Raw genomic sequence first — 22,168 nt, 5'->3', positions numbered from 1 at the left:
GCATAATAATAAAATATTTAATTATCTTTACAACCTAACTGTGGCTAATTTGATATAAACATAACATTTAATTTATTGTTTTTCCTAGAAGCTATTTGTAATAAAAAAAATGCAATTGCACTTTGAAAAATATATATTAAGTTTTGATGTATGTATTAGCAATGTTTGCAGAAATAGTAAATTTTTTTGTAGTAGTCTTTTTAGGGATAAACTCGCCTAATAAACTGGGAGATTTGAACAGAACTTCAACCACGATTTTTTAAGTCCTGCCCTTTGCAATACTGAAAGGTTAGAAAAAATACTTACAATTTATGGAAAAATCCACGGGTTTCCTGTGACATTTTCCTGTGAAAATTAGATTTTTCATGAGGAAAAAATGGGGAGTTGCGATGAATTTCTGAGTCCTGCCATATCCATAGAATGACAGGATACTATCAATTTTATGAAGAAAATTTTTTGGACAGGAGGGTTGCAAAAGGACTAAGGGAGTATATAGATATACAAACATGTAATGAAAATAATGAAATTTTCGTAATTTTCCGAGTCCTGCCAACTTAATCAATTAAACATAATTATTTGAAAATGATCGAAAAAAATGTTGGCATGACGTCTCCTAATGTTTAACTGCACTTGTCCCTTTTAAAATTCTGTGGAAAATGTTCACCCTTGTTCCGTGATTTTCTGAGTCATAAAATAAATTTTATTATAAAATAGTTATTTCCACCACCTCTACCGAAAGTATACTTTTCCGGACCTGATTGTAGGGAGCAAAGTTGTACTTTTCCTCCCTAGGGAGGAAAAGTAAAAGTAACGTCATGGTATTTCATTCATGAAATATAACTTATTGACGCCCTGTACAATACCTATTTTCTATTACGTAAGTATCTATACATTTTAACGTTTATTTAAAAACACTCTGTATTTTGCAAAATGGTAAAAAAACAGTAAATTGTTATTCTGATTTAACAATGTTTACATTAATAAATTGACTTATATTTGACAGTTGACAGTTATATTGTACCTACTTGTTAGTTTTAGTTTTAATAAATTTTGTTGGTTAGTTACCAATGTTTATAAATTATAGTAAATAGTTTATAAATTATAGTTTATAAATTAAGTAAAAATGAAAAAATGACCTGTTATTTGAGGAAGGTGGAAAAACCATATATGTATAACATGGGAGTAAAGTGCCTTTTCCTCCCTTGAATGATTACTGCCCTCCGATACGCGTCGGGCAGTAAACTTCATTCTCGGGAGGAAAAGTAGCACTTTTACGATATGATGTTCATTTCGCGAAATATCGTATTTTAAATTTTTAATTTACCCCCCTCCCCCTCCGTGGGGTGACGTGTTTAGTAATTCAATAGATTTTTGAAAAATATTGAACACATATTTTTTAGTTTTTCAATCTGACGTTTATTTCGCGAAATATTCGCTTTTTTTGTGAAACTTTGTGACTCACCCATTTTCTTATGCCCCGCTCAAATCGTCAGATTTTTGAAATATACACTATTTTGCATGTACTTAAATTACCTTAATTTAATCTGACGATTTCGAGTTTTTCTAAGAATAGGTTTTTTTTTCGGTCCCCCTGAATGAATTTCCCGGTGTTAAGAACCAATATATGGTATAGGTACATTTACAGGGTACAAGGTTTCTCCCCATGTGATAATCTGACGCGCTCGAGTAACTGCAAAAATCCCCGCTTGGGCTCCCCTACCATCATTATCTGATTAGTTCAATAAACAAGCCTAAAGTAATTCAATAGATGTATTAAATAAATAAATTACTAAGCGATGTCACAATGACGACCTCCCGTGGATTTCAGCTGAACTAGTTTCGAGGGGGGGTTTTAATGTAAAACGCTGTTCGACAGCGTATGTTCAGTATTTATTTTTACATGTTTCTTTACAAATTTTATATACAACATCGACGAAAAATGAACATCAGATCGAAAAACTGCAAAATACACGTATTTAATATTTTTGAAAAATCTATCGAATGGCACCAAACACGAGCCCCCACGGAGGTGGGGGTGGGGGATTTAATTTAAAATCTTAAATAGGAGCCCCAATTTTTATTGCAGATTTGGATTCTTTACGTAAAAATAAGCAACTTTTGTTCGACATATTTTTTCGAATTATGGAGAGATCGTGCTATAATCGGAAAAAATGATTGGTTTCAAATGGAAAATTGAATTAAAAAATGAAAAGTCCCCCACTATATGGAAAACTTCACTTAACCTATGAGGATTTATTGATGAATAACATGGATAGTTGTTATCCCACATAATTAAATGAATTGAAAAGTATAATATTAAGAAAGCCTAACTTGACAATCGAGTTTTAATTTTAATATTTTACATGCTAGAATATTCCACAGGGTGTTCCAAACTATACGAAAAAACACAGTATGATTGGTACACCCGGTATAAAATGATATTTACCTGTCTAGCAACAGTATTATTACAACGATATTCTTAAATAATAAGGCTATAACATACTAAAAGAATCACTCAAATTGGACCACTGGGTTAGAAAATTCGAGACATCAAACATGTCCCATTTTTAAGGTGTTCGGCTAATTTTGCCGGTGTGTGTAGTTTTTTTTTATTTATTTTTTTTCAAATTAAAAAACCGCAAAATTTTTCAAATCGACTTTCCTAGAACCTGGCGTATCCTACTGACTTAAATCAAGAGTAGGTTTTAGTACAAGAATACCCCATAGTTTAATAATCCAGTGTCAAAAATGCTTAAAAGTTAAACACGAAAAGTTATGCGATAAAATATCCGTTTCCCTACCCTAAACGGACGCCTATGACCGGTACTAAAAATTGACAATTGATAGAATCGAAAGAATATCTCTGAAAGATAAATAGGTGTACCAATTTTCGTTTTTCTAAATAGAAGTGTTCTGGAGCTATTCTAAAAAAACTAATTACAATACGCCATCTTTAAAGAGCTTCAGCTTCCTTAGGAAGCATTATCGAACTAGGTGAATTGAGTTAAATTTTCTTAAAATTATCTGCGAGGAATCTCCGGGCTTCGTTTGTTAGAAGAGTTTCTGGACACCCTGTATAATAGGTACAATCCCTACTATAACCAATTAATTGTAAAATTATTGATTTTCTTCCTATTACTTTTATTACGTTTACAAATATACAAATATGATCTAATCGCTTAAAATAAAGGTCTTACAGTTTGGTATTAGATTTTAAAGGTGTGTAAAAATCCGAGACATTACTCAAGAAAATAATATTTAATACCGTACGATTTAGTCCTGTCGCCAGGGGGGGTACAACGGCCTTCTTAATTCAGATGGACTTACCCAAGTTTTTTTTATGTATTTTGACCCGTAGAACACGAATTTTTTGGGTAACAGTTGATCCGGATGTCGATAAGATTGTTATAAACAAAGAAGTTGAGGAATTACATAACAGCGATTTCTCGCAAAACAAAACATTTTTTTGTATTTTTTGGGTCATTCTAACCAAAAAATGTTTCTACAAGTTTTTTCGTAGGAGGCATAGTTTTCGAGATAAACGCGGTTAAACTTTCAAAAAATGGAAAAATTGCAATTTTTGAACCCGAATAACGTTTGAATAAAAAATAAAATAGCAATTCTGCTTACCGCCTTTAAAAGTTTAAGTCAAATTATATCTGTTTTGAATATTTGCATTGCTAAAAATTTATTTTTTGATTGTTAAAAAAAGCTATAAACACATACTGTTTCCCGTGCCTAATACATGCGTTTTAATGCATGCTACTTAGAAATAGCCCCGCTTGCACTTTTACCTCCTCTACGTACTCGTTCGATTTTAAATGAGAAATCATTGAAACATCACTCAAGCACTAGGTGTTTATAGCTTTGTTTTAACAATAAAATAATACATTTTTGGCAATACAAATAATTAAAACCGATATAATTTGTCTTGAACTTTCAAATGCGGTAAGCAGAATTGCTATTTTATTTTTTAATCAAAAGTTTTTCGGGTTCAAAAATTCCAATTTTTCGATTTTTTGAAAGTTCAACCGCGTTTATCTCGAAAACTATGCATCCTATGAAAAAATTTGTAGGAACATTTTTTGGTTAAAATGGCCCAAAAAATACAAAAAAATGTTTTGTTTTGCGAGAAATCGCTGTTATGTGATTCCTCAACTTCTTGGTTTATAACAATCTTATCGACATCCGGATCAACTGTTACCCAAAAAATTCGTGTTCTACAGGTCAAAATGCATAAAAAAAACTTGGGTAAGTCCATCTGAATACAGGAGGCCGTTGTACCCCCCCTGGCGACAGGACTAATTGTTTTAACGATATAAAAATTAATTTTTATGTATTAAATATCTTTGCGATTATCCTGCCACGTTGTAAACGGTTTTAGATTAGGGTTTTTTAAGCATACTTGACATGCCATGACTCAGAAAATTGTGGTGATATGAATATGTTTGTATAACAACCAGCAATAATTTTACAGACTTAAAATTTTATTTTTATATACGAAATAACTACACAACCATCCTGCCTCTTTATATTAACATTCTTGAGATATGTGCAAAATGGCATGACTCAGAAAATCATGTAACTTTCCATGAATTTTCTTACACATTTTATAATATTTATAACTATATATAGGAAAAAAGGTGTAAGTAAACATCCTGCCATTTTAAATAATGTCTACTTAAATTATTTATTTTCTACGGCCGTGCTAAAAGAGCCACTTCTTTCACGCACGCATTTCGTTTCCGAAAGTTGCACTTTTCCGCACGGCTTGCGTGAGATTATATTTTCCCGCACGGCGGGCGGGAATGTAAAATACCTTGTAATATGGCATTATAATATATTATATTACATGCAATAAACTAATATTTAGATATTATTTACTAATTTATTTCAAATTTATCTTATTGTGTTCATGTTTTAATGAACTTAGCGCGATAATTCATATTTTGACATAATAGTTGAGGAAATGAAGCTGAAAAAATGGCAAAACCTCGCAATTTTTTCGTCCAGCATCGATTTGTACAAAAATTTGGGATTAGGCTCATTACACCCTCTAGTTCATTTTCTATATTGAGCCGTTGTACGCTTTTGGTTTTGTAAGGGTGAAAACTACCCCTAATTGTAAAAAATTATAAAATAACATTTGAAACTTTAATATTGTCAACATTTGGTTCTTATTAGTTACATAATGAATGTTTTTATACTATCATAATATTTCAATCCTTAAAACCACCCTTGTTGCAGCTATATACAGTGCGTCCATAAAGTAACGCATAAATTCGTTATTTCGAAAACCGGCGACTTTAAGGAAATATCCCGAAACAGGTCGATTTTTATATTACGATTTTTTTGGCATATATCATACTAGTGACGTCATCCATCTGGGCGTGATGACGTAATCGATGATTTTTTTAAATGGGAACAGGGGTCATGTGATAGCTCAATTGAAAGGGTATTCAATTCTCTATCCAATAATATAAACATTAACATAATTATTTATACAGGGTGTTCAAAAAACATTTTTTTAATTAAAATGAGTGAGACAAAAAGAAGAATATATGTAATTTATTTAATTCAAAATGCATTTTACTACTGTCAGTAAACAGAAAAAAATTTTATTTGACAAATAAACATTGATTTTCGTTTAAACGAAATGTTCAAACTGCCAAGAGACAGGTGGGTGGCAGCTTTTAACATTGAATTTAAGCGAAAAACAATATTTATTTGTCAAATAAACATTTTTTCCTGTTTTCTGACAACAGTAAAACGTATTTTGAATTGAATAAATTACATACATGCTTCTTTTTGTCTCAATTATTTTAATTAAAAAAATGTTTTTTGAACACCTTGTATAAATAAATATGTTAATGTTTATATTAGTGAATAGAGAATTGAATACCCTTTCAAATGAGCTATCACATGACCCCTATTCTCGATTTAAAAAAATCATCGATTACGTCATCATGCTCAGATGGATGACGTCACTAGTATGATATATATGCCAAAAAATCGGAATTTAAAAATAAAAATCGACCTGTTTCGGGATTTTTCCTTAATATCGCAGGTTTACGAAATAATGAATTTATGCGTTACTTTATGGACGCACTGTATAAAAAATTTACTTATCCTAAAAGAATAATTTCGGCTTGCATAGATTTATATAAAAATTTGGGATTAGGAGCATCTCACCCTGTACTTCATATTCTATATCATGCTTAAGGGCGTTGATTACTTTTAGGGGTGTAAACTACCTCTTATTGTCAAAAATTATATTATAAAAACATTGTAAACTTTAATATGGGTAAAATTTGGTTTTGATTGGTTAAATAATGATTGTTTTGTACTGTAGGATATATCATAATATTTCAACCCTTAAAAACCACCCTTAATAACATTACAGTTTTTATAAGTAGATATTTTAATAGGTCTATACAGAAAAAAGTAGAATTAAAGAATTACAAAAACATTTATTTACACAAAAATACGAATTTACAAAAATATGTACAAATACAAATAGTTTTTTAGTCACCTTCCAGTATACGAACCGGTTCTGTGGTATTATACATACATTGAAAATTATCCATAAGCGGACTATCCGAATTTTTCGAAAAAAAAAATTCGTTTTATAAACATAGCTCCGTCATTTTTGGCGGTGAAGTTTTTTCAAAAATGACTGTAGGATTTTTGAAGTGTTATAAGACTGTATAAACTAAATTCCGTAAGATCCGTCAGTTTTTAATTAGGGTGGGTTTAAAGGGCTCGAATAAGGGGGTGTTTGCTCGTAAATAGAGGTTTTAAGCTAACTGTTCACTCTAATGAAAATCTATGCACAAGAGAATTTTAGTTATTAAAGAAGCTACAATTTAGTAATCTATCATTTCTTTCGTATCTCCAGTATTTTCGGAGATGTTTTGAAGTAAATGGTGAAAAATGGAAAATTCCAAAAAATTAATATTTCTTTAAACTCCAATTTTTCTAAAATTAGACCTTTTAAATAAGTCAAACTTCTAGGGTGTATTGATAATATAAATATAAAAGGAATTACAGAAAGGTGAAGACCAATTTTTAATCAAGAGGGTAGTTAGGGGGTTGTTTTCAATGATTTTTTCATAGAGAAAAGCAGGTACCGACCTTTCTTTGATCATAAGTCACTTAATTTTTGGACTAGAAACTTTTTATTATTATTTTTTTGAAAGGCCTAACTGTATACTTGAAATAAGATTTTTTAAGTTTTCCTCGAAAAATGCAAAGTTTTTCCGTTATTTTACTTTGAATATTTCAAATTATGCATTTGACGTAAAAACCTAACTTTTAACATGCCGTATCTCGGTTTGTATTGCTCTTACAGATATTACAGAAAAATAATTTGGTTTGTGTTACTAAAAGATACAATTTTGATACCTACAGTTTTTTTGATTGAATGCATATTTTTCGAGGTATTCTCAAAAAACCCTCTAAAAAAGTCGATTTTTTCATCGAAAAACTGTTACTTTCAAGCGCGAATAACTCGAAAAATATTAGTTTTACGAAGAAAATGCAAAAAAACATTTTTTTCTTATAATTACTTTTTACATCGATTTACATAGTTAAAATGTAATAAAAAATTCCCGCCCCCGAGATGGGATGGCAACCACCCCCAAGGTTTTTAGCGTACAGTGGCATGATATAGAAAATGATCCTTGGACTATTCCCTACCTTCTGTGAAAATTTCAAGTAAATCCATGCTGGACGAAAAAATTGCGAGCCAAAATGCTTCATTTCCTCGACTATAATATTTAAAAGTCAGATCAGTAGACAGTTACAATGGTTTTGAATCGTCGTCATGGAAACCAATATCTTCTACTTTAAATTATTAGATAACTATTAGATACTAGAATAAATTATTAGAAGAATTGCTTTACTTAACAACAACATTTTTGTTTATTTTAGTAGTATTTTGTATTTTGACAACGAAACCCGATTTGGGCTTCGAAACGTTAAAAAAATAAATATTTTTTAAATAAAATTGTGGCTTATTTCCCATTATAAATAGTTGATTATAAAAATGCCACAAGGAAATAGCTTCAGAACAAGAAACCAATATCGTCGTCGTGGTAACCATTATAATGAAAGTTTGGTTTTGACAACCTTGTCAAAGAACTAATTTGTGTATTTTCACTTCTAAATAAAAATTGATATAACTCTATTTTTTGTGGCTTTTTTTCCAAACGTACGGCCCTAGAAAAAATATTGTTCCTAACTCGTGCGGAAAGTGTCTTCCCCGCACGCGACTGCTTGTCTGAACTCCGCTATCGCGTCGTTCTGGTCAACGGCAGTCTCGTGCGTGAAAGTATCACTTTCCGCACTAGTTAGGAAAATAGCTATTTGTATAACAAGGGAGGAAAGTGCTACTTTTCCTCCCGAGAATGAAGTTTACTGCCCGACGCGTAGCGGAGGGCAGTAATCATTCAAGGGAGGAAAAGGCACTTTACTCCCATGTTATACATATGGTTTTTCCACCTTCCTCAAATAACAGGTCATTTTTTCATTTTTACTTAATTTATTTATGTAACTAACCAACAAAATTTATTAACACTAAAACTAACAAGTAGGTACAATATAACTGTCAACTGTCAAATATAAGTCAAATTATTAATTTAAACATTGTTAAATCAGAATAACAATTTACTGTTTTTTACCATTCTGCAAAATACAGAGTGTTTTTAAATAAACGTTAAAATGTATAGATACCTACGTAATAGAAAAAAGATATTGTACAGGGCGTCAATAAGTTATATTTCATGAATGAAATACGATGAAGTCACTTTTACTTTTCCTCCCTAGGGAGGAAAGTACCTGTACCTACTTGTTAGTTTTAGTTTTAATAAATTTTGTTGGTTAGTTACATAAATAAATTAAGGCTATGGGTACATAATTCGCAAATATTTTACGGCTATCCCTACTTTTTCTGTCTTTACACGGCAAATTACGTGTAGTAAAATTCTCACTGGTATGAAAACTGCAGATGTAAACATTAGGTTGACAGTGACATTGTCATCAGAAAGGTAGAGATGGCTATTTCGGTTTCGTTCAGTTTTTGAATGTTCCTGGTTCTTGGATAACCTTTACTACTTGTATAAATGATTGGATTATTTTTTCACTAATTATGTATTCAGTGGTTACTATTATTTATATACTATACAAATAGTCGAAAAAGAAAAAAAGTTGTAAAGTTATTTTAATATTGTAGTGTTACCATGGAATGCTTAGATAAGGTTTGAACATGTGAAGAACTGCGTTGTATAAATGTAGTATTACTCAATTAATTTATAGACTTTATTTATTTCTTTATTTGCGCAAATTAAAATATGGGACGTTGTTACAAGAAATGTGTTACTGAAAAGCGAAGAAATAGACGGTTAGCTCAATTGAAGTAATAGCCAGGGAGGTAATGTCAAATTTGACCGGAGCATTTTAGCATGGCTGGTTTCTTTTTATTTAGGTAGGTGTTTCAAAGCTTATTAACAAATGATGTGTCAGCTGGCCCAAAACCGGGGATTTTAGTCAAGAAAAGATGAAACATGAAAGTTGATGGACCAACGCTACAGCTTAAATATCAAATATTTATATACGTTACTCAGAAAATTTAATGGATTTGCTTACTTGGCTCCTACGTTTCACTCCTACGTTTCACTCGATTTGGCATAATACTGTGTTAAACACTTCAAAGGTGAAGTGGGAATTTCCTATAATTCGATAGAGGTGATACTTCACACTCTATTCCTACCTCATGGAGGCCGAATTGATGGGGGTTGCGGGGAACACCCATCTTGAAAGTTATGTTATGAAATGTATTGAAAGTTATCTTGAGTTTTGAGTACAGAATTCCTTAATCTGTTCCGAATTATTTTGATTTAAGAAAAAATCATGTAATTCGCGCATTTCATTTTTTACCCCATGGAAATTTGTGGCATTGTCGCTCCAAATAACACTGGGCGTGGATCTTCTGGCAATAAACCTTTTCAGAGTAAGAATATAGGCTTCTGCGCTTAATCCTGTGACGAGTTCGATATGAACACATTTAGTGCTCATGCAAATGAAATAGGCTACGTATGCTTTGTAAAGCGGTGCCTTCCTCAAATGTGAGGACTTAATTAAGAAGAACCCCCCATAGTCCACCGAGACGACTTGGGAGGGTCTAGTGGGGAGTACATGATCGGGATGCATATCTGCCATCTGTTGAACAGAATTGGGTGTCATGAATCGGAAACAGTTTACACACTTCCGAATTAAGCGTTTAATCTGTCTTAATCCGTCAATTGGCCAGTACTTCATTTTGACACACGAAAGTACTGTTTGCGCGCCTGAATGTAATAACTTATGATGAGCTTGAGTCAACATTAGTTCTACAACTCGACATTTAGTAGGAAGTAGAATGGGGTGTTTTTGATTATACGATATGGGGGCGTGTCGGAGACGTCCTCCCACACGAATCAGCCCATCATTATGTTGTAGGAAGGGGTTGAGTTGAAAACGTTTCTCGAGACTGAGAAAACGTCTTTTTGCCGAGAGAAACGAATTTCCCATGTCTATATCTTCGATAGGGAGTTTGAGATTGAGTGTGGACTCATATCGTCCATTGGGGAGAACATTAACATGTTTTACAAAATTAATTTCAGCCGGGTGATCATTAACGAGATCGGTGTCTTACAGCTCCCAGAATTTTTGTAAATGATCGGATAGTTCCTCGTTGGACACTACCGGCTCATTTACGGCGGAAGGAGTGTTATGAGAACAACAAGTAACGAGAGAGTTTGAATAAATTTCCAAAGCCTTTTTAGTACTTTTCGACTTGAGAGCAAAGTCTGGAACTGACCCTGATATCGTGTACCCGAGCAGGGTGCGTTGAAGAACGGGAAGACCTTTTCCCAAACGAATTATTTCAGGTTGAATGATATCGTTATACACGTCTGCACCGAGCAGGATACCAATTGGGGATGTTACATGGAACATCGGATCACCTAATGGTATCTCTGAGGGTATGTTTAGTTTGCTCGCCGAAATAGAAATTTGATGAAGCGGATTTGTTATCTTTGGGAGTACAGAGCACGAGATGTCAAAAGGAACGTCGTTAGCGACAGCGAAAATTGTTGTATCTACAATAGATTGAGACGAGGATGAGGTGGAGTTAATTCCGTTGATCCGTAATTTTCCATCTCTAGTGGTGAGTGACAGTTCCTTTACGAGGTCAGCACTGATAAATGAAACCTGTGAGGCCGAGTCTAAAAGTGCCTTTGCGAAGACCTCTTGCCGCTAGGAGCGACAAGATAGACCTGGAGTGTGCTTAATAACACCAAATGATTATCAAGCGAGGCTGCCGATAGAGCCATTGAATGTAGAGTCGAATTTTGAAGATTAACTTCCGTTTCAGGAGCTCTAACATGTGAGGGCCCCTGTTGTGAATTACCCTGTATATGGGAGGTATTTGAGATAGCGGTTTTATTATGATTATTTGAGTTGTGTTGGCCAACAGCCGCGGAAGGGTTACTATGACCCGTTTTGCCGAAATGGAGTAACGTGTGATGACGAGATTTACAAACTATGCAAGAGAATTTGGATTTACACTGATCGAGCATGTGAGACCCAAGACAATTAATACAGAATTTATTTTGTTTGACAAAACTAAAACGTTCTTTAGAATTCAACTGCTTGAACTGAGGACAAGAGTAGATCGAGTGAGAGTCGTTGCAATAGTAACATTTCTTAGGACCTAAGCGAGGCGAAAGGTTACTGGTAGAAGTGTCTGAGGCTAGGTGTAAAGAGTGTCTGGAAGTAGTAGTCGATTTTGGTTTCGATTGAGAGTGAATATTCTCAAGATGAACAACTCGTGTCTCGATTTTCCCTAGAAAATGGACAAAATCAGGGGTAGCTTGGCTACCACCGGATTGGAACTCAAGAGCCCTAATGGTAGGTGCGTCGAGCTTCTGAGTAGCGATATGTATGAGAAGTAAATGCAAGAGATCTGAAGGGGGCCTATTCCAAGTTCAATAGGGCCTTGAAATTATTTGACATGACCGTATGAAAACTTCTTAATTGTGAGTGATTTGCGTCTCCAGAAATAGGAGGCGCATCAAGAATTTGAGAGATGAGAGTTTTGATAAGCGACTTAGAGTTGGCGTACCTTTGTGTTAGGTTATCCCGGGCTATTTTGTAATTGTCACCTATGATTGGGATATGCTCGAGAAGCGTCAAAGACTCGGAAGTTAGAAAACTTTTGAGGTAAATGAGTTTTTCCAGATCACTTAATGTAGTATCAGATCCTATTATTGTATCAAAGGTCTCAATGAATGAATTGTATTCAGTAACTAAGCCACTAAATGGTTTCAGCTGAATGCGAGGGAGGTTTACTGTTCGTTGCCTAGCCATAGACTGTGAGGTTAGAGAAGAATTAGGGTCAAATTGGAGGGAGGGGGTAGCATTCACATTAGAACTTTCAATGACCTCCAATCTTTCTTCCAATAGAGAAATTGTATCCAAATATTTATCAAAAACCACAGAGGAATCAGTAGAGGGGGTAGGTTCCTCGGGGATCGTCTCCAGCACATTTTGAGCATCGCGGAAAAGTCCGTAAGAATGTTGTGAAATTATTTCACGAATTTTATATTTGTTTAGAGAATTAAGAGTTGTGCGAACCGAATCAGCCAACTTGGTTATATCAAGTTTTGCGGTGGGCCTCTGTCGGTTATATTTTGATGGGTCAGCCATGTTGCGAGAATGTGAGATTAGATAGATTATTTGCAAATTTCTAAACCTATAAATCGATGCGAAAATGAGAGAATATGTACAATATATTATATATTACACGTTTAATAGTGTGAGATTGGCTTAATAGTTTCACCCTGTATGAGTGCAGATTAGTATATGTAATGCAAAACTATAAAATTTCAAAATATATGCAATTTTCCAAAATGGGTATTTTTCAGCAAGTGTGAGACACCCTTAACAAGTATTTAAATTAATTAAATTGAAGGAAAAAACAATTATTTATTTCCTAGTTTTCTAGAAGTGTAAAATGAGCTTAAGCGAAGCTAAATGTAGCAAAAACTTACAATTTATGCAAGAAAACAAAATTATTTTTAATAATTTTTGTAACCTGTGCACCAGGCTTAATCGGATTCAAAATTATAAATTTAATTTAAATCTAAAGGTACTATCAGCCAAGAAATGAGTACACTTTTTGTATACGCTGTGAGCTCGTACGTAGAGGGGATATTGACAAATTCGCCAGCGCCAGTAGTGACAAGTCTGTAAACCTTTACCGGAAAGACATAAATGTCAAAGTGATCAATTTAAAATTAAAATTAAAAACATTAATTATAAAAAATATTAATTGGTCAAATCTGTGGTATATATTTTTACCTTAAATATACTTACGTTTTAAATACTGAATTTAAGATTTCTTTTACTGTTCCGTAATATGTAATTATAAATTATTCTAATAATCTTAGCGCCATCTACACGATAATTGTGAAAGTATCCGAAGTAAGAAATTCATATTTTATCAATAGAACGTCAAAATGATTAGCAAAATCTTAAAAAATCGATTACAATTTAAATTTTTTGCGTTGTAAATATTAAGCGATAACGATTAAATAAAAAATAATAATATGTTAAGGCAATACGTAAAGTATCCTCAACAAACAATGGTAACCTGTAATTATTGTACGGTTATTCGCAAAATTCCAACAGAGGGCGCTCAAAATTTCAAAGATGGACGACAACGCTAGGAAAACAATTCATTTTGTCATTTTAATTCACAGTTCTAAAACGTTAAATTAAAATCATTTACAGGAGTGTTTTGCCAAAGTAACCACTAAGTTTTGCAACTAAGACAACTTATAAGTTAAAGACGACTCAAAATTATGTTTAATCTGTATGCATTCATTAAAATTTAATGCTAACTAATGATTTGTTTTTACCTTTTTTTCATAAAAAAATCTGGCCCCCGATAATCACACAGCGTTCTAAAAATTATTAATCTATCTTAGGATTTCTAATTTTGTTTTTAATTTAATTAATAGGTGAACTACAGTTTATTTTACACCGACAGATAACAATTTTTAATTAAATAAAAACTGGAAACTTTGAAACTAAGTAGGTGAATTTATTTTATAATAATTGTGTTCTGGAAATTACGAAGTGGTCGGGATATTTTTCATAACAATGTACATTATATGTACAGAATATATACTACATTTTATTCATTTATTTAATTTTGCAGTCGCTTAAACATTCAAAAATACTACGTTTAATACAAAGTTAAATTAACAAAATGTGTGATTTGGCATTGGTTAATTTAGGTCATTACGTAGAGGATAATAGGAATGAATGCTGAGGAACACTGCAATAGTTTTTTGAAGTCACAACATAAACTGATCGCAAATATGTACACAAGTTAATGGCAAAGTCAATGTTTTCCTTGAGTTGATGCTTTTCAATTTCGCCACCAGGCGTCGCCCACTTTGCGGTTCCTCGCCAATAGAGTATATTTCCATAGGTAAGCTGGTTAAGAGTAGGTAACGATTTTTCAAATGTGATTTAAAGTATTATCTGCATAAATGGCACAAAGAAATATTTGCTATGAGAGGTATATGGTTCAAAATGCATACAGTATCACGGCTAATAAGTCATGTTAACATATATGTAGAGTTCAACACTTACAGTTTTATTCCTTGTTGACGTCGACTCAGAGCTCTGATTAAATTGTATATTCCATTTGCCGAACCATGATATTTGTAAGGCACTCACTAATACGCTAAATAAATTATCATTGATAATACTGAGCAAATTGAATGATCTAAGCGGTATAAAACGAATAGCAAAAAATAGACCGGTATGCGGCCTTTTTCACGGAATAGCGGGAGAACGATTATGAGAGATGATTTTAGTTTGGAAGCTATTTACGATCTGCTGCGGCGAGGGGTTGAAAATGCAAGTCTCAACAATAACCTGGAGTTTCCAGAAAGGTCTACATAAATACAAGTAATCAGTAGCACAGGGGCGTAACTAATTATTTTAGTGAGCCGTGTACAATATATTTATTGTACACTGTATATTAGAAAATATTTTTAAATTATGATCCTGTCTTTGCCCCACGTTTTACCTAAATAACTTTTTTTCGTATCTCTTACGACAAACGAGTAATTGGACTTTGTCACACTAATACCCCACCCTGTATACGAAATAACTATAAAACCATCCTGCCTCTTTGTAAATAAACTTACATTAAGATTCTTGAAACATATTATGCACAATGGCATGACTCAGAACATCGTGGAATTTTTCACGAATTTTCTTACAAATCTAGGACTCCTGCCGTCTTACTAGAACCGTTTAACCTTCCTGCCGAGTACCGAAAAAATATTGATTGCATTTGAGTATTAAAACTTTTTAAATGCAGGACTCAGAAAATCACGGAATCAGGGTGAAAATTTTCCGCAGAATTTTTCAAGCGACAAGTATACTTAAACATTAGGAGACGTCATGCCGATATTTTTTTTTGATCATTTTGAAATAAATATGTTTAATTTATTTAGTTGGCAGGACCCAGAAAATAATGAAAATCTCATTATTTTTCTTACATGTTTGTATACATATATACTCCGTTAGCCCGTTTGCATCCCTCCTGTTCAAAAAATTTTCTTCATAAAATCGGTAGTATCCTGTCATTCTACGGATATGGCAGGACTTAGAAATTCATCGCAAAACCCTATTTTTATTTTTTGGAAAAATCTAGTTTTTACAGGAAAATGTCACAGGAAATTTGTGGATGTTTCCACAGATTGTAAGTACTTCGTCTACCCTTCCAGTATTGCAAAAGGCAGGACTGAGAAAATCGTGGCTGAACTTCCGTATAATATCTCCCGGTCTATACGCGATACTAAACTTTTTAAACATTTCAAAAAGTAAATAAGTAGAAACAATAAATTCAGCAAAGGAGGTGAGTTAAAAAAAAGTGACTATATATTTTTGTAACAAGGTTACTATCAAACTCCATTCATAGAGTTCAGTTAAGAATCTCATGGTGTTAGCGAATCCTCGTATTTATTTTGCACAGCCGAACGCTTCAGTGTAAAATATTTAACACTGCCGCTGCCTTGGATGTGCTACCCAAAAAGTGAACTAAAAACCAGTTTACATAGAAAACTAAATAGAAGAGCATATAGAACGTAGTCAATTTGGAAACTCATATAATATGTTGTAACACATTAACTCCTACGAGGGTGAATCAAATATGAACCGACCTTTCTGTCCTCGGTTAGTAGTGTAGGAAACAGAGGTTGAACCTTGCAAAATGAACACAAGTCCGGTTTTATTTTTATTTTTTTTTTCTAGTATATCAAGGGGTGCTTATTATGAGGCTAAAAATTTCGCCCCGGAACCCCCCTTTTCATCCCATTAAAGGAGGTAATTTGTGGTTTTTGCGAAACGTAGCCCTTCCTGTACGTTTTTCAAAAAATTTACTTAATAGTAAAATGAAGAGGACTATATTTCCTACTATTTATTTCCCGACAGCATATGTCTATCACGCACCGTTTAGCATGGGTGGCGCGTTAAAATTGACAAATTTTAAAAAAAGATGTTTAAAAAAATATATTTTTTCCTAATTGTAATAAAAATTAAGAAGAAACCCTGCGGCAATTAATCACAAATAAGTGGCTGATTTTTTGGTATAGGTTTCATTTAAGGGACATTGCAATTTTTTTAATTACAGGGTGTTACATTTTAAAAAACCCCGTTTTATACCTTCTGAACCGCCTATGCTAGAGTAAAAAAACTTTCAGAGATTATCCGTATACTAGTGTTATTTACAAATTTCAATTTTTTTCCGGAACCACCCAAAAAAAAGGAGAATTAATAAAAAAAGTGATTTTCTTGGAATCCTTCACACACCATGCACTTTATTAAAATGCTTCATATATCATTTTGTGACGTTCTTATTACCCATTCATGGACACCAAAAGCGATTTCTTGATGAAACCCCTGTAGCCAAAAAATAAATAAGGGTGGATTGAAAAAAAAATTTTTTTTGCTTTTTGGCCCATATCGACATATGCTCCAACAATAGGGTTTTTCATAAATATATATGATTATTGCAACATCCCTGCGGAAACTACCCCTATTCTTGAAAATATACTGCAGAAACTACCCCTATCCCTTGGAGAGCATGTTTTTACGAATTTTTCATTACCTATGCATTTTTTTTAAAACAAACCTTATACAGAATTTTTCGTATAAGCAACCGTTACGGCACAGTGGCGGCGTAAACCTCAGAAATGCTCTGGCGGGCTCCAGTTTTTGTTTTTTTTTTCGTCACCTAGTCTGATACACATTATGAACTATGCATATTTTATTTTATTTGCACCCTAAAGCCACACTGGTGGCCCAAAATCAGTTTTTGATTATTTTCTTTATTAATTATCCTTCTTTTTGGGGTGGTTGCGGGGAAAATATGGGGGTGTATTATATAAATTTGTAAATAACACCAGTACATGGATAATTGCTGAATGTTTTTTTACTCTAGCATAGGCATAGGCGGTTCAGATGGTATAAAAAGGGGTTTTTTTTAAAATGTAACACCCTGTAATTAAAAAAATTTGCAATTGCCCTTAAATGAAACCTATACCAAAAATCAGCCACTTATTTGTGATTAATTGCCGCAGGGTTTCTTCTTAATTTTCATTACAGTTAGGGAAAAATATATTTTTTTAAAACGTCTTTTTTTAAAATTTGTCAATTTTGGGGCGCCACCCCCGCTAAACGGTGGGTGATACGACATATGCTGTCGGGAAATAAATAGTAGGAAATATAGTCCTCTTCATTTTACTATCAAGTAAATTTTTTGAAAAACGTACAGGAAGTTTTACGATCAAGTAAATTTTTTGAAAGACGTACAGGAAGTATTACGATCAAGTAAATTTTTTGAAAAACGTACAGGAAGGGCTACGTTTCGCAAAAACCACAAATTACCCCCTTTAAAGGGATGAAAAGGGGGGTTCCGGGGCGAAATTTTTTAAGAAAAAGTTAGCCTCATAATAAGCACCCCTTGATATACCAGAAAAAAAAAAAATAAAACCGGACTTGTGTCCATTTTGCAATGTTCAACCTGTTTCCTACACTATAGCATAAACTGGCGATAAACTAAATTAGTCCTGTAGTGGGGTGGGAGGTTATAGTCTAATGTGTGACTGAGCGCTACCGCCTGTTCTCTAATGACGTGCAGTCAGTTACTGTTTCGGTGTCCATTTTGCAATGTTCAACCTGTTTCCTACACTATAGCATAAACTGGCGATAAACTAAATTAGTCCTGTAGTGGGGTGGGAGGTTATAGTCTAATGTGTGACTGAGCGCTACCGCCTGTTCTCTAATGACGTGCAGTCAGTTACTGTTGCGGTGAGTGAGAGAGTAGTGCCTGTTCGGTTGCACAACGGATTGTTATCAAGTTCCTTGCAAAAGAAAATGTTGGTTCTGCTGAAATTTGGCGAAGATTAAAAAATCAATATGGGGAATCAACACAAGTGAAATTTTGGCATAGACAAGTTCGTGAAGGACGAGATGCCGTAACAAAAGTCATCAACGATCTATAAAGGCCTGCAGACAACTCGTTTGTCTGCAGGCAAAGTTTTAGCGACAATGTTTTGGGATTATCGTGGCGCTTTGTTGCTTTATTTTCTTCATGAGAGACGAACCGGTCCATTAAAAGTTCACAATGGACCGGTTCGGTCCATTAAAAGATGCACTAGGCGAAGCGTGTTTTGATTCTCTCTCTCTCTCTCTCGGCGCTACAGCCCAAGTCGAGCCCTGGCCTCCCCTAGCATCCGCCTCCAAGTTTCTCTGTCTCTAGCTGCTCTCCTCCAGTGGTCCACCCTCAATATCTTTTTAGCATCTGTTCTTACTTCGTCTATCCACCTCTTCCTTGGTCTTCCTACTGACCGGCGTCCCACCATAGTTCCGCTAAGTGTTCTGCTAGGTGTTCTGTCGTTATCCATTCTTATAAGGTGACCTGCCCAAAGCAATCTTTGTATTTTTGCATAATTTGCTATAGAGGGTTCTCTGTAATATTGGTATAGCTCGTGGTTGAACCTTATTCTCCATATACCATTGTCACAAATGGGTCCCAGTATCCTCCTTAATATATTTCTTTCAAAAGTATTGGTTTATTGTCTGTTCTGTCATGATCCACGTTTCTACACCATATGTTACTATTGGCCGTATGATGGTTTTATATATTTTAACCTTAACTTCCCTATGGATGTCTTTGGAACCAAACACCTGCGACAAAGAGAAGAGTGCTTTGTTAGCAAGCATTATCCGTTTCCGTATTTCTTCCTCCTCGCTGCTATTATCTGTTATCTGTACACCAAAGTATGTGAGCTGTTCTACTATTTCTATATTAGCGTCATTTATTGTTAAATTCTGCAAGTTTCGTTGGTTCCTTGCTTGTATTAGGGCTTTAGTTTTATCTATGTTGACGGCCAGCCCTATTTCTTTCGCATTTTCGTCAAGCTCCACATATAGTTCTGTGACATCTCTTGCGGTTCTTCCCATCAAGTTTACATCATCTGCGTACACCGCAATCTGCTTAGACTTATTAAACAATAAATTTTTTGGGTTTGGACATTTTTCTGATGACATATTCCATACATATATTAAACAGAGTCGGTGCCAGCCGATCTCCCTTGTTTTAGCCCTTTAGTTATCTGGAAGGGATCTATCAATTCATTTTGAACTCGTACTTGCTCTTCTGTGTGAGTCATGGTGGCTTGAACTAACTTTACCAATTTCCTTGGTATACCAAATTTTGGATAATGATGATCAAGTGGAGCAATTCGTAAGCAACTGGTTAGATACCCGCCCTCATTATTTTTTATAAAAATGGAATACAGAAACTTCCTAGCCGCTGGGAAAAATGCATCCAGAAGGAACAAATGATTTGGTTAATTGTAATTATAATTCAATAAAAAGTTATTAACAAAGGTCGGTTCATATTTGAGTCACCCTCGTATTTCGTAATTTCGCAAATTATTTCATATGCAATATAAATATATACATACCTTTAATTCGCCTTCACTTTGGCTTTCCCTTGGCGGTCCGCCGCCTCGGCTACCGCCACGACGTCCACGTCTTCCTCTCGGGTAATACCACTGGCGGTATCCTCTTCTTCGGTCGGCAGCATAAGGCGAACCTCTTACTGGGTCACCATTAGGGCCGGTTACATTGGCCGCCTCGTTACCCTTTTCACCTACGACTACGCTAAATTCTACGACTTCACCGTCGCCCACTGATCGGACGGCTTTCTTCGGGTTATTCTTTATTATGGCTGACTAAAATGAATAAAAATTTAATAAAAAAAAATCAGAAACAATAGTTAAACAAATCATAAACATATATTAATAATTTTCTTTTACTACATAAGGCCGCGGCGAATATGTGAAAATATTAATAATATGTAGTACATATTGGAAAATGAGGGCTGGCCATTGGTCGGAAGCTACATATTCATAACATTTTACTTTTGTAATAATATGTAATATGAAATATCCACAATTGAAGGATTAAAACTACTCGAGTATTATTCTACTTCCGATAGGTTTTGAAGAATTGAACAAATTTTATTTAATTTTTCAAAAATAATGTTATTCTTATAGACCTAAAGAGGCACTGGAACATTTAAATTAAAAGGTAGCCAAATGATAAATATATGCTAATATAATATACTAATAAAAAGGGGTTTAACAGCTGGTTTATAAGATATCCTGAAAAACCTGTTTAAATTTGACCAGTAAGTAACATCCACCCTAAGTATGGTAGATATTGCCCAACAAATTTATTCATTGAAATGAATGAATAAAAGAAACCATGAATAAAAGAATAGAAAATTTCAACAAATTTAAAAAATAGTTGTTTCCATGTATATTATCTACTCGTATATTATAGGCCTTGGACCCACATATACAAATATTATTTATGACCACCCGTTGAAACTTTTTGTACTTGTTATTTGAGTGGAGTCGGACAAATTTGGAGCTTGGCGCATTATGGTAGTGGGGCGTTTGTCTGTCAAGCGGTGACGAAGTTGTCAATTTTATGCAAGAAAAAAATTTATAACCACATTGGTCATTTTATTTTAATCAATGGTTTCTATCATATAAACAGCGAATACAATTTTGTCGGACAAAAATATTGGGGCATATAACGCGTCGGACACGCTAAATATGAAAAAAATAAATTTATTACCACATGGATAATTTTAACGGTATCTACCATAAAACCTTTTTACAATATTGTGGTAACCTTGTCGGACAATTTTCACGGGGCATATGCGCAGTCGGACGCGCCGAAGATGTCAATTTTCTGAAATTTTTTTATTTACAGCCATTTTTCCGACAACATTAGTAGGTTATAAGTAATTATATTCTTAATAAAAAAATCAAAGTGTCGGACAAAAATATTGGGGCAAATCGACAGTCGGACAAAAAATTTAATTTTTATTAGTAAACTATACTTTCAAACTATGCTGGGTTCGTGCATCCTTTATCTTTACAACCATTTTTCCGACAAAAGTAGTAGGTTACAAGTAATTATATTCTTAAACAAAAAATGTAATTGTCTGACAAAAATGTTGGGGCAAACGAACAGAAAACTTAATTCTTTTAGGCTATCGACGAGGAGGAATTATCAAAAAAAAATTTAAAACAGTGTTTCTCGGTTACTTTTGAATCGAGTTAGCTGAAAATTGGTACACCCACTAAGTAAAACATTTAAAAGGGTATGACGTAGATCTGAACCCAAAATTTTCCTAAAAAATTTTCCGACAAGAGGGAAAATTTTAGAAAAATTGTGATCTGATATTTGGTGTACATACTCCTTAAACAACGACAAACATCGTTCTGCATTTTTTTTCTCGAATTAAAAAAAATTCAATCAGGTTATAAGTAGTTATATTCCAAATCAAAAAATCTAAGTGTCGGACAAAAATATTGGGGCAAATCCAAAGTCGGACAAAAAATTTAATTTTTATTAATAAACTATAATTTTAAACTATGCTGGGTTCGTGCATCCCTTATCTTTACAACCATTTTTCCGACACAGGTAGTAAGTTACAAGTAACTATATTTTTAAACAA

The 22,168-nt window shown here is 33.8% G+C and overlaps 1 protein-coding gene across 2 annotated transcripts in view; it reads right to left on the bottom strand.

The window, feature by feature from the left end:
• LOC126878872 (Y-box factor homolog) overlaps positions 1-22,168 on the bottom strand; it is a 233,541-nt gene that overhangs the window by 78,008 nt on the left and 133,365 nt on the right. For both annotated transcript variants that reach the window (XM_050641769.1, XM_050641770.1), the window contains exon 3: positions 20,097-20,366. In XM_050641769.1, the coding sequence (XP_050497726.1) occupies positions 20,097-20,366 (270 nt within the window). The remainder of the gene's footprint in view (positions 1-20,096; positions 20,367-22,168) is intronic.

This window comes from Diabrotica virgifera, chromosome 1 (genome assembly GCF_917563875.1).
Source record: "Diabrotica virgifera virgifera chromosome 1, PGI_DIABVI_V3a".
Lineage (NCBI taxonomy): Eukaryota > Metazoa > Arthropoda > Insecta > Coleoptera > Chrysomelidae > Diabrotica > Diabrotica virgifera.
This window is presented reverse-complemented; position numbering and strand designations above follow the sequence as displayed.